Source organism: Bos javanicus, chromosome 3 (genome assembly GCF_032452875.1).
Source record: "Bos javanicus breed banteng chromosome 3, ARS-OSU_banteng_1.0, whole genome shotgun sequence".
NCBI classification, from domain to species: domain Eukaryota; kingdom Metazoa; phylum Chordata; class Mammalia; order Artiodactyla; family Bovidae; genus Bos; species Bos javanicus.
The window spans coordinates 108,616,031-108,630,448 of record NC_083870.1 but is presented as its reverse complement, the minus strand read 5'-3'; the positions used below and the strand labels follow the sequence as shown (position 1 = coordinate 108,630,448).

The window sequence follows — 14,418 nt, the reverse complement described above, 5'->3', positions numbered from 1 at the left end:
TCTGACTCTTTGCGACCCCACTGTAACCCGCCAGACTCCTCTGTCCACAGAATTCTCCAGGCAAGAATACTGGAGTGGGTGGCCATTCCCTTCTCCAGGGGATCTTCCCGACCCAGGGATCAAACCCAGGTCTTGTGCTTTGTAGGCAGATTCCTTACCGTCTGAGCCACCAGGGAGGTCCAAAAAAAAAATCTAATGAAATATAAAAAGATGAGTGTAAGATGGAGAAGTGTGGTCAGGACAGTCTTTCTCTCCATTACCCAATTCTATTTATCCAAGTAAAAATTTATCATCTCCCGGGACTTCCCTGGAGGTCTAGTGGTTAAGAATCCACACTTGTCTATGCAGTGGGTCAACTAAGCCAGCACGCCGCAACTAGAAAAGCCCGCACACCACAACTACTGAGCCCACGCCCTCGAGAGCCCGAGTGCCAGAACGAGAGAAGCCCACTCTCCAAAGCGAGAGACAGCCTGTGCACCACAGCAAAGACCCAGCGCAGCCACAAGTAGGAACAGCAAAACCATCATCACAGAACACGCACGTGGTAGAGGGCTGGCTGCGGAGACGACAGGCTGACAGGCCATGCGGTCGCAGAAACACTTTGGATCCAGTGCCCTGCGATAACCTAGAGGGGAGGGATGGGGAGGGAGCTGAGTGGGAGAGGATGTGGTGCACCTACGGCTGATGCACGGTGATGTATGGCAGAAACCATCGCAACAGTGTAAAATAATTATCCTCCAATTAAAAATAAAATTAAAAAAAAAAAAGAAAACTTGGGATCCCAGTATGAAAGAAGGGATAAGGGATTAGTGGAGGAGGGGCTGGGCATAGGGGAGAGAAAGTTTAACTAAAAAGGTGGGAGACAAGTAAGAAAAAGGCAAATTAGATATGGCAAATTTTATCTATGTTGCAGTTCTATTCAAATGCATTCGGGAGCAAAATCAACTGCTGACTCATTTGGGAGTATAGCATAGTATAGCAGTTGCTATGGGAGTTCTGAGTCAATGGATGCATGAGTTGGTCATATTCTATAAAGCCGGTACACATGTACCCCCACACACGTGCAAACACATACAGAGCTGCCTTCATCAAATCAAAGCCCTAAGAACTGAGAACCCAGGCACTAAGTGATGTTCTAAATGGTTGATATGGATACTAAGTATTATGGGAGTCAGAGAGGAAAGAGTGGATTATTCTGGAAAAGCTTCACTGCAGGTGTGGGATTGACACTGGACCTTGATAGAAATGAGAGGCCAAAATAAGTACGAAACAGAGCACAAGCTAAAGCACAGAGGTGAGAAGACACAAGGTGTACTCGAAACAAATAAATCAAACACCACCTCTTAAACCGAGAGCCTGGGAAGTGACGAGAGAAGTCATAACTATCAGACTGGGAGATCTAATCTAAGGGGACGATACAAGCTGATGTTAAGAGAACTGATTTGTTGCTTAACCTTTCTGAACCTGTTTTCTCGTCTGTAAAACAGGAATTCTATCTCTCATGCGTTGAGTATCTCTTATGATTAAGATATTGAGCTAGACACTGGGGGCTACAGCCATGTTCCCTACTTTCAAGGAACTGATAATCTATGCGTATCCTCAAGGAGTAGCTTTAGATTAAATGAGATAATGCAAAGTAAAGTGTTTCGTTTCCTTCGTCAACACAAGTAAGTGTTCAAATCTCAACATGTTTGAGATCTACAAACACACAAGTCAAACTCCAAACAATCAGTCAAGGTTATGTGCAGTAAAAGAGCTGCTAGAAGGAGATAAGAGAGGAAGTCATCCTGAATTTTACAACAGGGAAGTAACACCAAACAACTAATATGCACTGCATTCTCTGTGCCAACCTATGTCTTAGGATTTTTAGGCTAGAAGCAGTTTATAAGAGGGACGGGAGCTAGGGAGACTAGATTAATCACGGTTCCACCCTTATGGCAGAAAGTGAAGAGGAACTAAAAAGCCTCTTGATGAAAGTGAAAGTGGAGAGTGAAAAAGTTGGCTTAAAGCTCAACATTCAGAAAATGAAGATCATGGCATCCGGTCCCACCACTTCATGGGAAATAGATGGGGAAACAGTGGAAACAGTGTCAGACTTTATTTTTCTGGGCTCCAAAATCACTACAGATGGTGACTGCAGCCATGAAATTAAAAGACGCTTACTCCTTGGAAGGAAAAGTTATGACCAACCTAGATAGCATATTCAAAAGCAGAGACGTTACTTTGCCAACAAAGGTTCGTCTAGTCAAGGCTATGGTTTTTCCTGTGGTCATGTATGGATGTGAGAGTTGGACTGTGAAGAAGGCTGAGCGCCGAAGAATTGATGCTTTTGAACTGTGGTGTTGGAGAAGACTCTTGAGAGTCCCTTGGACTGCAAGGAGATCCAACCAGTCCATTCTGAAGGAGATCAGCCCTGGGATTTCTTTGGAAGGAATGATGCTAAAGCTGAAACTCCAGTACTTTGGCCACCTCATGCGAAGAGTTGACTCATTGGAAAAGACTCTGATGCTGGGAGGGATTGGGGGCAGGAGGAGAAGGGGATGACAGAGGATGAGATGGCTGGATGGCATCACTGACTCGATGGCCGTGAGTCTGAGTGAACTCCGGGAGTTGGTGATGGACAGGGAGGCCTGGCGTGCTGCGATTCATGGGGTCGCAAAGAATCAGACACGACTGAGCGACTGATCTGATCTGATCTGAAAGTACAAAATGAGACCACAAAGTAATAATCGTTTTCTTCCTCAGCTCATGGAAGCAGAAGGCAAGGGACAGCAAGAGAACTGGGTTACAATATCTCAGGGCACAACAGTAAGGCGTCAGTCGACTAATGCTGCCACCATGAAAAGACACACGCGTTTGCCTCTCACTGACATAAAACTGAGCAACTCATTCTTAGAGCAAGTAACATCAGACTTTAAGTTTAATAAATCTACAAATGAGACACTCTACTTAACGGACTAGCTACTGAACAGTCTGAGGCAGTGGCTTCAGAACAACATGAAACGTTAAAAGGCAGAAAGGAAGACACGGAGAACCGTGCTCAAGCATCACTTACCTGCGCAATGACGTGGATGCCGGAGGGGTTTGCTGTGATGAAAGCTTCAGAGAAGCCCAGGAAAACAGACAAGGGAGACTGCTGATCCTTTTACAGGAGAACTAAATAAAATCTGCCTGTTTTGTTTTTCATTATTGTTTCACTTTATTCTTTTAACAAAAATATACAATGCTTCACTAATTAGGACACAATTCCCCTTTGGGACTATGCTAATCCATTCTCTTCCTACTGCAGGTACAAAAGAAGCCAAAGGAAACAAAAGCAATGCATGCTTGAGGAAAAATTTCAAAACAGTTTAAAAACAAATGCCCCAAATATAAAACTCCAAAATCCTTGAGATATGAAGACATAAAAGTACAAATTCTAAGAGAAAAGGTTGTTTCCTCCATTGACCAAAGATCAAGAACACAGGAGTCATTCCACAGAATCTGTTATACAAAAATTTGGGGACAAGGGAGAGATTTTATACCATGGAAAAAAAGACTGAAAGGCAAAGCAAACCATTCTGACAGTCATAGTAAAGGGAAAAGAAAAAAAAGGACTTAGTCCAACTGATGACGTTGGTAGAAAGGAGTCAAAGCCACATACCAAGTTTTGAAGGCAGGAGAACAGAATACTCTAACAAAATAATTGGGCAGACACACTTTGAAGAAAACGGCACAGCTCAGTTTTAGACAAAATGAATCTGACTGTGTGGAAATATCTAGAAGACATTTTCTAGAATTTTCTAGAAATGCAAGACTAAAGCTCAGGGAAATGAGTTAGGGACGAGGCTAAAAACTCAGAAATCTGTATACAGAAATAATAACAGAAGTCACTGAGTAGTTCTAATTCCCAAACTACCAAAATCCATTTTCCTCAAACCACTGCCCTAATGCAAACAAAACAACTGGATCCCACAACAAGACATGCCATGGCAAAGTACCCAGCCCCAGTACAGAAAGCAGGGTGAGTTTCAGAGTGACCCGACCCACAGGGAGAGCATCCAGTCCAGCTACCTAGAGTCTCGTGCAGAAAGGCAAACCTGCAGCTCCTAGTCTCATTACGAGAAATTAGAAAGGAGTCAGACTGTATGGCTTAAGTACACAGAACGATACGTTTCTCTACAAAGTAAATACAATCTGCTCTCCATTTTAAATTTAAGAACACACAGGTACATTCCTGTCATAGTATCAGAATTTCCTAAGAATGATTAAATTGGGTACATGGGGATTTATTAGATATGTCTGAAATGTTGGATGATAAAAGGGTTATTTGTAACTAAGAAAAAAAATTTCCTAAAACTTAACAGGAGTGAAAACACATTTCTGTGTCTTTGAGCAGCTAAAGTCAATCTTCATGTGACTGAAAAGGCAGGAAGGATACGGTAGTTTCTTCCACCAGAGAAAGACATGATTAAGGATATCCAAAAGGGCTCCTAACTTCCAGAAAGAGGCAAGAGAAAGACATGCAGTCTTCAGATACACAGTTGGACAGAAGTTAAATATAGGAGTGATGGAGGCTCAAATATAAATTGATGAAAAAGTAAAAAAATAAATAAATAAATAAACTTACTCTTTTCAATGAGCTGGTCCTGAACTCCTGCCAAAGCACTCACTGCCTAAAAGAAAAAACTACCAGTTACCAAAAAAATTATTACAGGTCTCAGGAGAGCACTCACAGACAGAAAGGAAAGAGACACCCTACTCACAGACGGACGGGAAAGGGAAAACTCACAGAAATTTAACTGAGGGCTCCCTTAACAATGGGCCACAGAAAGATCCTCCCCCCTACCCCACCTCACTTACAGCTGCTGAAGTAACTGAGGATTTACTGAAGAGCCGCTCTGCTTCCTTAAACTTCCGGTTCCTTCTATCGTTTTTGCTATTGGAGTTTCTAAAACACACACAAGAAACACATTGTAAGCACCAAGCTACTCCTATGGCTCAAGCTGAGGACGCCCCAGGACAAATACAAGGAAGTCTTTTTTTGTTTTAATTATGGAGTTCATTACGGAAACACCTCCACACCACTTGGATTGACCAAAATGACATTCATTCTGAATGCCTACATACATAGCAGTGTTTTCCAATGTATGATATGTGATCCACTGTGACACATGGGATTACTTTAGCGTTAGGTTCAGAGTCATTTTCATGTATTTAATATGTATTTATTTTAATGCCTATTATTAAAAACATCTAGCACAGACTAGTGCTATGAAGTATCTCTGTTTAATAACCTGAATTTAAAAAATTTAAGGAAAGAACCAGGGGTCCTCAGAGAAATGACTGATGCCAGGCCTGGGACAAGAAGAGTACAAAGGGACAGCAAACAACCAAGTGCTCAGAACGCAGGGTCATGTCAAAGCAATCAGCTGGGGGGCTCCCTCCGGCCACTTCTGGGACAATTTAAGCTTTCCTGGTGGCTCGGCTGGTAAAGAATCTACCTGCAATGTGGGAGACCGGGGTTCGATCCCTGGGTCGGGAAGATCCCCTGGAGAAGGGAATGGCCACCCACTCTAGCACTGCTGCCTGGAGAATCCCATGGACAGAGGCGCCTGGCAGGCGACAGTCCATAGAGTCGCAGAGTTGAACACCACTGAGTGACTAACAAGCATCAAAAACAACGATGATGGGTGTGCTGGGGTGTGAAAAGTCAGTGGGTTGTAAATTCATGATTTATGTACTTCTTTGTATAGATTTCAATAAATGAATTTATACTAAATAACAAAATAAACCTCTGGCGTAAAAAAGTGACAGTTACTAGACCCCAATACACTGGGGGTTTTTTGGGTTTTGTTTTGTTTTTAAATCCATGCATCTACAAGGATTCTAAAGAGAGAGAGAGACAGAATGAAAGGGAAAGAAGATAAAAAGGGACAACTCTTCTTTCGGAATGCTAGCAACAAATGTAAAAGGAACAGTAAAATTAGAATCATCATTTTGCAACCTCCGTTATAATAACTGGTTAGATAAGAATCAACAATGGACATTAAAACCAGTGACAAAAATCGGGGGAGTAGCATATTCACACTTCTAAAAAAGTACAACCTCTGAAACTGTTAATTATGAAGAGAAAAAAATTACTTTTGCAATTGTGAAATTACAGAATCAAACTTAGCAGCACCAACAATGGGGCAATCTGTCGTTTTGAGCTGTCTGATAACACAAAGGTAAGCAAGGACTCCCCTGGTGGTCCAGTGGTTAAAACTCCACGCTTCCACTGCAGGGGCACAGGTTCGATCCCTGGTCAGGGAACTAAGATCCGACATATGCCATGGGGCAGTCAAAAAAAGAAAAAACAACTTGGAGGTAAACAAGAGGTACACAATCAGTAATGCAACACTTTTGCCAAAAATATTTAAAGGATCCCTCATGAAGGCACAACAAGAAAAACCTAGAATTTGTACGTTCTACATGTCATAAACAAGCTCATCAATGAAAATGTTGCTGCTGATGCTGTTAAGTCGCTTCAGTCGTGTCCAACTCTGTGCGACCCCACAGATGGCAGCCCACCAGGCTCCCCCATCCCTGGGATTCTCCAGGCAAGAACACTGGAGTGGGTTGCCATTTCCTTCTCCAGTGCATGGAAGTGAAAAGTGAAAGTGAAGTCGCTCAGTCGTGTCTGACCCTCAGCGACCCCATGGACTGCAGCCCACCAGGCTCCTCCGTCCACGGGATTTTCCAGGCACGAGTACTGGAGTGGGGTGCCATCGCCTTCTCCGTGAAAAGGTTGGGAAGATCTTAAATTAAGAGACTAAAGACACATAACAGCCAAATGCAATGCACAAGCACCACCTGGTTGAAAACAAGCTAGCAGTGCATTTTGGGGGCCATTAGGGGAAGTATGAGTAAAGACTGTATATTAGATAATACTATTAACATAGCGCTAATTTTCTAGGCCTAATTGTGGTTAAGAAAGATGTTCTTATTCTTAGGAGGTATCTGCTGACACAATTAGGGACAAAGTGTCCAAGATCGGCTTTTAACTTTTGAATGGTTTAGCAAAAAGTATATATACACCTATGTGGGAGAAAGGGGAGATACAACTACAGAGGGGTGGCGCGAGGGAGATCTTTGTGGTGACAGAACAGTTCTGTATCTTGACTGCAGTGGTGGTTACAGGAAGCTACCCACGTGATAAAACGACAGAACTAAACATACACATTGTACCAATGTCAGTTTCCTGGCTTTACCATCGTACTATATGGTTACATAAAACCCAACCACTGGGGAAAACTGAGTGAAGGCTATATGGAACCTCTGTGTATTGTTTTTTGCCTATGTATCTATAATTGTTTCCAAAAAAAAATTTTTTTTTTAATTTTAAGTATAGATATGGGGATGTATGGGCTTCCCTTTTGGCTCAGATGGTAAAGAATCTGCCTGCAATTCAGGAGACCCGGGTTTGATCCCTGGGTCAGGAAGATCCCCTGGAGAAGGTAATGACTACCTACTCTAGTATTCTTGCCTGAAGAATCCCGTGGACAGAGGAGTCTGGCAGGCTATAGTCCATGGGGTCACAAAGAGCTGGACACCACTGAGCGACTAACAGGCATGCCTGCATAGAGGTGTGTGCTTATAAATTACAGAAAGAGGAGAGAAAGCAAATGTGGCAGCAAGCTAACAACTGGTGATCGGTGAAGGGTATCAAGAGATCATGAACTAGTCTTTCAATTTTTCTCTAAATTTGAAAATTTTCAAAAAAAATTAGAACATTTTTAAGAATAACATTACTAAATAAACCATGGCACAGTTGGCATATAGGTAGGGCAAATCCTGTGAAGGTGGAACTCTTGACTGATTAAAATATACAAAATAGCAAGAGGCATGCTGGTATAAAAAATATTATATGCTGTATTCCATTTAAGCCTCACACAACCCTGTACCATCGGCCAGACTTCCCCTACTGTGTAGGATTTGTCCAGGGTTACTCAGTGAGGCAGGGGCTGAACCAGAGACCAAGCTCAAATGCAGACCTCTGTCCCCCCCCACCTTACTACTGCTTCCCTCCAAAGCTACCACCAAGGACATCATAGTCCCAATCACAAATATAGTTGTTGTTGTTTAGTCGCAAGTCGTGTCAGATACTTTGAGACCCCATGGACTGCAGCCCACCAGGCTCCTCTGTCCATGGGATTTTCCAGGCAAGAATACTAGAGTGGGTTGGCATTTCCTTCTGCAGGGAATCCTCCTGCAGGGAATCCTCCTGACCCAGGGAAGAAACCCACATCTCCTGCACTGGCAGGCAGGGTCTTTACCATTGAGCCACCAGGGAAGCCCCATATGCAAACATTACTAGGGCACAAAGCAACACTACAGGCCTCTGTCACTCACTTTTGGTTGGTCAGATACCGATCCCAGCCACGAATAATGTTGCCATACATCTGCGTGTCTTCTAGGTAGCTTCCTTCAAAAGCATAGATCTGTCTCTCCAAGTTTGCCAGTGTTTCCTGGGGTGAAAGACAAGGAAGCAGTTGATGCCTTTTACATGCAAGCATTAAGTCGGACCAACCTGACATCCTGGTAACAGGCTTAGAAATTCAAGTTAAACGACACGACGTCAGCCTTCTGGAGAGAGGGATGACATGAGCAGGGGCAGGCTGTTTCAGACAAGACGGTCTAGACCTGTCTTGCTGGGTGCCTTTAAGAATAAAATGAAATAGACTCTGTCCCCAGAAAAATGTACACCCAGGCAAAAGTCTGCATATACTCAGAGGCTTCGTGGAAACCCAGCTGTCAAGAAACTCCGCGGAGAAAGAAGGTAAGCAGTCGCCACTCCCACGCATAGAAGATACCGCTATGGGAGAGGGAAGGGTGAGCAGCCTTCCAGCTTCCCCTCCCTGTAAGCTCCGAAAGGCTGCCTGCACTGGGCTGCCGGTTGCTATGGAAACCTGGAAGGGCAGCTTCAGGTAAGATGCGCCTCCCGGTGCTCAAGCCAAAAACGCACGGGGAGGGAGGGCTTAGCCACCAGAAAGCAAGGGGCCCCAGGCGCGTGTCACAATTCCTAATTTCCTAGACTGAGTCTGCTCCCCCTCACCTGTCATCTAAGAAGTCCCCGAATACATCCCACGCCTGCCCATCAAAAGCCCAATCCAACTGATCTACTCCTATTCCCCGCAAAGACATTAACGCCCCTCCATCCTCGAAAGGTCAGAATGGATGTGTGGGTCTCCCCTCCCACATCCGTCTCCTACCCAACCTCCCCAGAGCCCACAGCCAAGCCCGAGCCGATCTCCTCCACCCTGCCGGCACGCTTGCTGCCCAATCGCTCCAAGAGCCCGGAGCCGCCCGCCCTCATCCAGCCCGCAGAGCTCGCGGACCCTCGCCGCCGCAGGGCTCCCACACGGAAGCCCCCACCCGCGGCGCCACCCTCCCTCCACGCCTCCGCCGGCCTAGCCTCCCTCCCCCTCCCCCGCTCCGCGCCCCGCCCCCGGCTCCCGGCTCCAGATCCGCCCGACGGGGAAGCCGAGGCGCCGGCGGGCCGCGCAACGCGCAGCCGTCCTCAGGCCGGCGGACTCCCAGCCGCCGCGCTGCGCCCGGGGAGTAACGAACGGCCCGAAGCGGCTGGGCCGGACCCGGAGACGGGGGCAAGAGCGGGGGCCCCCACCCCGGCACCCCCTGTGCCGGCCCTCACCGCCAGCTCCTGCTTCCGCTTCACAAGCTCCGCCAGCTCCCGCCGGGTGTCGGGGATCTGTGGCGGCGCCGCCTTGTTGTGCATCGCCATGTTGGGCTGAGGCGGTCGGCGGCGGCAGCAGCGCTAGGCTGGGGGCGGTCCCTTCGCGCCACCGCCCGCCAGGGGGCGCCCGCCGCCACACTGCGCCTGCGCGCGCGGCTTCCGGAGGCGCGCTGGGCAACCCCTAGAGCTCCCGCCAGTGGGCTCAGCGCGCCCCTGCCAGCAGGACCCGAGGGCTGGCCTCTGCCCTAGGTGCCGGCCGCATTTCTGCACTGCAGATTCACCGTGTCCAAAATAAGACTTCTCAGAAGTCTTATCAGTGAATGACTTTTAGTGTCCGCGGAATTACTCGAGTCAGAAACCTTTGTACCGGCCTCACCCTTCTTCACCCCCTTAATCCGATCCAAAACCAAGTCCTGTGGACTTGACTCAAGCAGAGCTCGCAAATCTGTTTTCTTTTGTCTGCCACCTCCCTCATTCATCCAGGCTCTCATTTTTGGAGACATTCCAACAGCCTCCTGTTTCTATCCTTAGCTCCATTTAATCCATTATCCAAGGTGGTGCCAGGATGATTTGTTTTTAGAAAACAAATGTGTCACCTTCTGGGTAAAAACCTTTCAGTGGCTCCCTATTGCCCTTTGGACAGACAAGCATTAAGGGCACAAACGAGCCAGAACAGACACCTGGCTGGCGGTAGAAACGGAGGAGGAGGAACAAAGCTGAGGTCTGGAAGATGATTATTCTGTGTTTTCAGACACAGAAAACAAATTTACGATTACCAAAGGGAGCAGAGGGCAAGGAATAAACCAGGAGTCTAGGATTAATATACAGGCACTACTATATATAATATAAATAACCAATGAGGAACCTACTCTATAGCACAGGAAACTATACTCATTATATTGTAATAACTTATAAAGGAAAAGAATCTGAAAAAAGATTCTCTATATGTGAATCGCTTTTCTGTACACTTGAAAGTAATACAACATTGTGAATCAACAATACTTCAATAAAAAATTAAAATTTAAAAAATCCTACCTCTACCATTGATGAGGCTGTGCCACCTTGAGCAGGTAGCTAAATTTCACTTGTCTCAATTTCCTCATCTGTATAATGGAGGTAACAGTGCATACCTAACACAATGGCTGTAAGTCTAATGTTATGGAAAGCTTGGCCTCTCCGTACACTAATGCCAAATCCAATCTTGGAGACAGAGTTTTGAGGGAAGTAGAAAAGGACAGCTCTATCACTTTGCCAGCCAAAGGGAGACAAACTGGGCTTCTGTCTCAAAAAACTATGTGTTCCACCCTGGGAGGATGTGATGAAGGGTTTTATAACAATTCAAAACTGCTCTCTAACTGCGGTGCTAAGGCTTCTCCTTGTGGTGGCTCCTCTTGCTGCGGAGCACAGGCTCTAGAGAATTCAAGTTTCAGTAGTTACTGCACGTGGGCTCAGAAGCTGTGGCTGCTGCGCTCTAGAACACAGGCTCAGCAGAACACGGACTTAGTTGTCCTGCAGCATGTGAAATCTTCATGGACCAGGGATCGAACCCATATCTCCTGCATGTTGAGCAGTTTGAGCATAGGTTGGTAAATAATTTCCAGACACACAGCATTCCAGCAGGGAGCGAGTATATTAAGAACAAAGAGCAGAGATAAAGTAGGCACCGAGAGCGCAGTGGGCCAACCTCCTGACAGACCAGAGAGAGTTGACAGTTTTTGTGGGTTAATGGCCAATTTTTATAGCCTCAAGCCAAAGAAAATGCCTGCTGGAAGGTTGGTGTTAGGTGATTGGTTGGGGTGCTATAGGGTGTTTGCTGAAGTGGGCATCTTTGCCTAATTGGGAGTCACGAAGTCAGGGGGGCTTTTGGAAACAAAAGGGGCTCAGTTACAAAGGGGCTCAGTCTGCTTCAGAGGTGACCTTGGTTCTGCGCTCCGCTAATGTGGCCTTGTGGGCAGGACTCAACACTGCATTGGCAGGCAGGTTCTTTATCACTGAGCCACCAGGGAAGCCTCTATTTATTTCTTTTTGGTTGCACTGGGTCTTTTGTTGCTGCAGAGGGTTTTCTCTAGTTGCAGTGAGTGGGAGCTACTCTCGCAGTACACAGACTTCTCATTGCAGTGGCTTCTCTTTGTTGCCGAGCACAGGCTTCATAGTTTGGGCTCACAGGCTGTAGAGCATGGGCTCAGTAGTTGTGGCACACGGGCTTAGTTGCTCTGCAGCAGTGTTCAGATCCTTCATTGGGACTTTTTTAAATAGACAATCATTTTATCTGCAAATAGGGAAGTTTGTTTTCTTTTTTCCCTTTCCAATCTATGTGCTTTCTATTTCCTTTTCTTGTCTTACTGCGTTGGCTAGATTTTCAGTACTCTGTTGAATAAGAATGGCCAGAGCAGATATCCTTGACTTTTTCCTTAAGAGGAAGGTATTCAGTCTTATCAAGTTGAGGAAGTTCCCCTGTATTTCTGGTTTACTGATAGTTTTTTATCATAAATGGGTGTTGAGGTACTTTTCTGGTGGTCCAGTAGCTAAGAATCCACCTACCAATGCAGGGAACACAGGTTTGATCTCTGGTCCGGGATGATTCCGAGAAGACTCTTGAGAGTCCCCTGGACTGCTGCAAGGAGATCCAACCAGTCCATTCTGAAGGAGATCAGCCCTGGGATTTCTTTGGAAGGAATGATGCTAAAGCTGAAACTCCAGTACTTTGGCCACCTCATGCGAAGAGTTGACTCATTGGAAAAGACTCTGATGCTGGGAGGGATTGGGGGCTGGAGGAGAAGGGGAGGACAGAGGATGAGATGGCTGGATGGCATCACTGACTCGATGGACGTGAGTCTGAGTGAACTCCAGGAGTTGGTGATGGACAGGGAGGCCTGGCGTGCTGCGATCACGGGGTCGCAGAGTCAGACATGACTGAGCGACTGAACTGAACTGAACTGAACTAAGCCCATGCCCCACAACTACTGAGCCTGCATACTCTAGAACCCATGCCACACACAAGAGAAACCCTTGTTCCACAACAAAACAGCCCATGCACAGCAATGAAAACCCAGGGCAGCCAAAGAATGGATGTTGAATTTTGTTACTCAAAAATAATTGACATGATTATATGATTTTTATTTATCTTTAGCTTCTTGATACAGTGGATTACTACATCAATATATTTTCAAATGTTAAATCAATTCACTTTCACATGTTGAACCAGCCTTACATATTGGAATAAACCCTGTGGCCATCTTGCATAATTCTTATTATGTACTGCTAGATTCAATTGGCTAATATTTTACTGAAGATTTTAGTAGCTAAGTTCATGGGATATTGGCTGTAGCTTTTTGTTTTGTACTGTCCAGTCTGGTTTTCATATCAAAATAATAATGGCATTATAAAGTGAGCTGAGAGGTATTCCCTACTTTTCTAATTTCTGGAGATTGTACAGAATGGTGCTAATTCCTCTTGTAATGATTGGTAGAATACTTCAATGAAACTATCACCAACTGGGCCTGGATATTATTTTTTTTAAGTTTTTAATTACAAATTCAATTTTAAAAATAGTTACAGGATTATTCAGATGATCTATTTCATATCAGGTGAATTTTGGTATTTTATGGGTTTTGAGGAATTGATACATTTTCTCTAAGGTGTTAAATTTATGTGTTAATAAATAATTGTTAAATAATTTCTTTGACCTATCTTCCAGTTCACTAATTCTCCCTGAAGCTTCTGTTAAAGGAGTTCATTGATGGATTTAGTTATTATATTTTTCATTTCTAAAAAGGTTCTGGTTGGTCTTTTGAATAACTCTCATTTCACTCATTGCCATTTCTTGTTCTCTGTGGGTATTTTTAAGTTTGTCATGTATTTCTTGGAAAATAGCAACCATGAACATTTTATATATATTACCTTGAGTTCAAGTATCTGAAGCCTTTGACAATCAGTTTATTTTATCCATTATTTCTGTTGGCAATAATCTTTACTTGTATACTTTAAAAAATAATTGGTTCTTTGCAGAATAAGATGTGGAAATACTGGAGGGGAGATAAAATGTTTCTTCCTCCAAAGACTAATTTCATTTATTTATTTGTATCAGATGTCTGGAGGCACGAATAGTACAGGGTTGTTTTCTTCTTTTTTTCCTTTGTATTTAGTACAGCGTCATCTTAAACCAAGTTCAAGACTTGAGGTTTTCTGAGCTCCCAGCCTGCAAATCCCTGGGAGGATTCAATTTCTGACCCACTCTTTTATTCTGAAAGATATAGCCCTTGGTGTGCCAAGCTTTTTGTTGGAAAGATGTTCTGTTAGACTCATTGTATGTGTGCTTTGGGTTTTGATTTTTGTCCCATTCAATCCAGCATATTTGATATGTTAGAACCAAATATGGTTTGCCTTTATATTGGAAGTGGTTTCCAGGTATCTGTGCTCCATTTCTCTCTGGATTATCTTCAGTTTGGGCTTGATGACTCTATTTGTCAGTTCCTGGATGCCTTAAGAAATTTTTTTTTAAGTTTTATTGTTATTTATTCATTTTTTAAATTTTTATTGTTTTTTTTTTTGGTTTTTTTTTTAAATTTTTGGCTGCACTGGGTCTTTGGCTGTGCACAGGATTTCTCTAGTTGTGAGTAGGGCATACGCTCTACCTGCAGTTCATGGGCTTCTAATTGTGGTGGCTTCTCTTGTCACAGAGCACAGGCTCTAGAGCGCTGACT

General features: G+C 44.6%; 1 protein-coding gene and 1 long non-coding RNA gene across 3 annotated transcripts in view; one reads left to right on the top strand and one right to left on the bottom strand.

Annotated features, from left to right (window-relative positions):
- Positions 1 to 9,839, bottom strand: part of MEAF6 (MYST/Esa1 associated factor 6) — a 26,546-nt gene extending 16,707 nt beyond the window's left edge. The window contains exons 1-4 of one of the 2 annotated variants that reach the window (XM_061412478.1): positions 9,674 to 9,839; positions 8,374 to 8,489; positions 4,843 to 4,930; positions 4,610 to 4,655 (exon numbers count right to left, since the gene is read on the bottom strand). In XM_061412478.1, the coding sequence (XP_061268462.1) occupies positions 4,610 to 4,655; positions 4,843 to 4,930; positions 8,374 to 8,489; positions 9,674 to 9,763 (340 nt within the window). In that variant the 5' untranslated portion in view covers positions 9,764 to 9,839. The remainder of the gene's footprint in view (positions 1 to 4,609; positions 4,656 to 4,842; positions 4,931 to 8,373; positions 8,490 to 9,673) is intronic. The other variant, XM_061412477.1, reaches the window with a different exon arrangement.
- The window catches only part of LOC133244830 (uncharacterized), a 16,451-nt gene continuing 10,549 nt past the window's right edge, over positions 8,517 to 14,418 (top strand). Inside the window, exon 1 of the long non-coding RNA XR_009735528.1 lies at positions 8,517 to 8,948. This is a non-coding gene — a long non-coding RNA (uncharacterized LOC133244830). The remainder of the gene's footprint in view (positions 8,949 to 14,418) is intronic.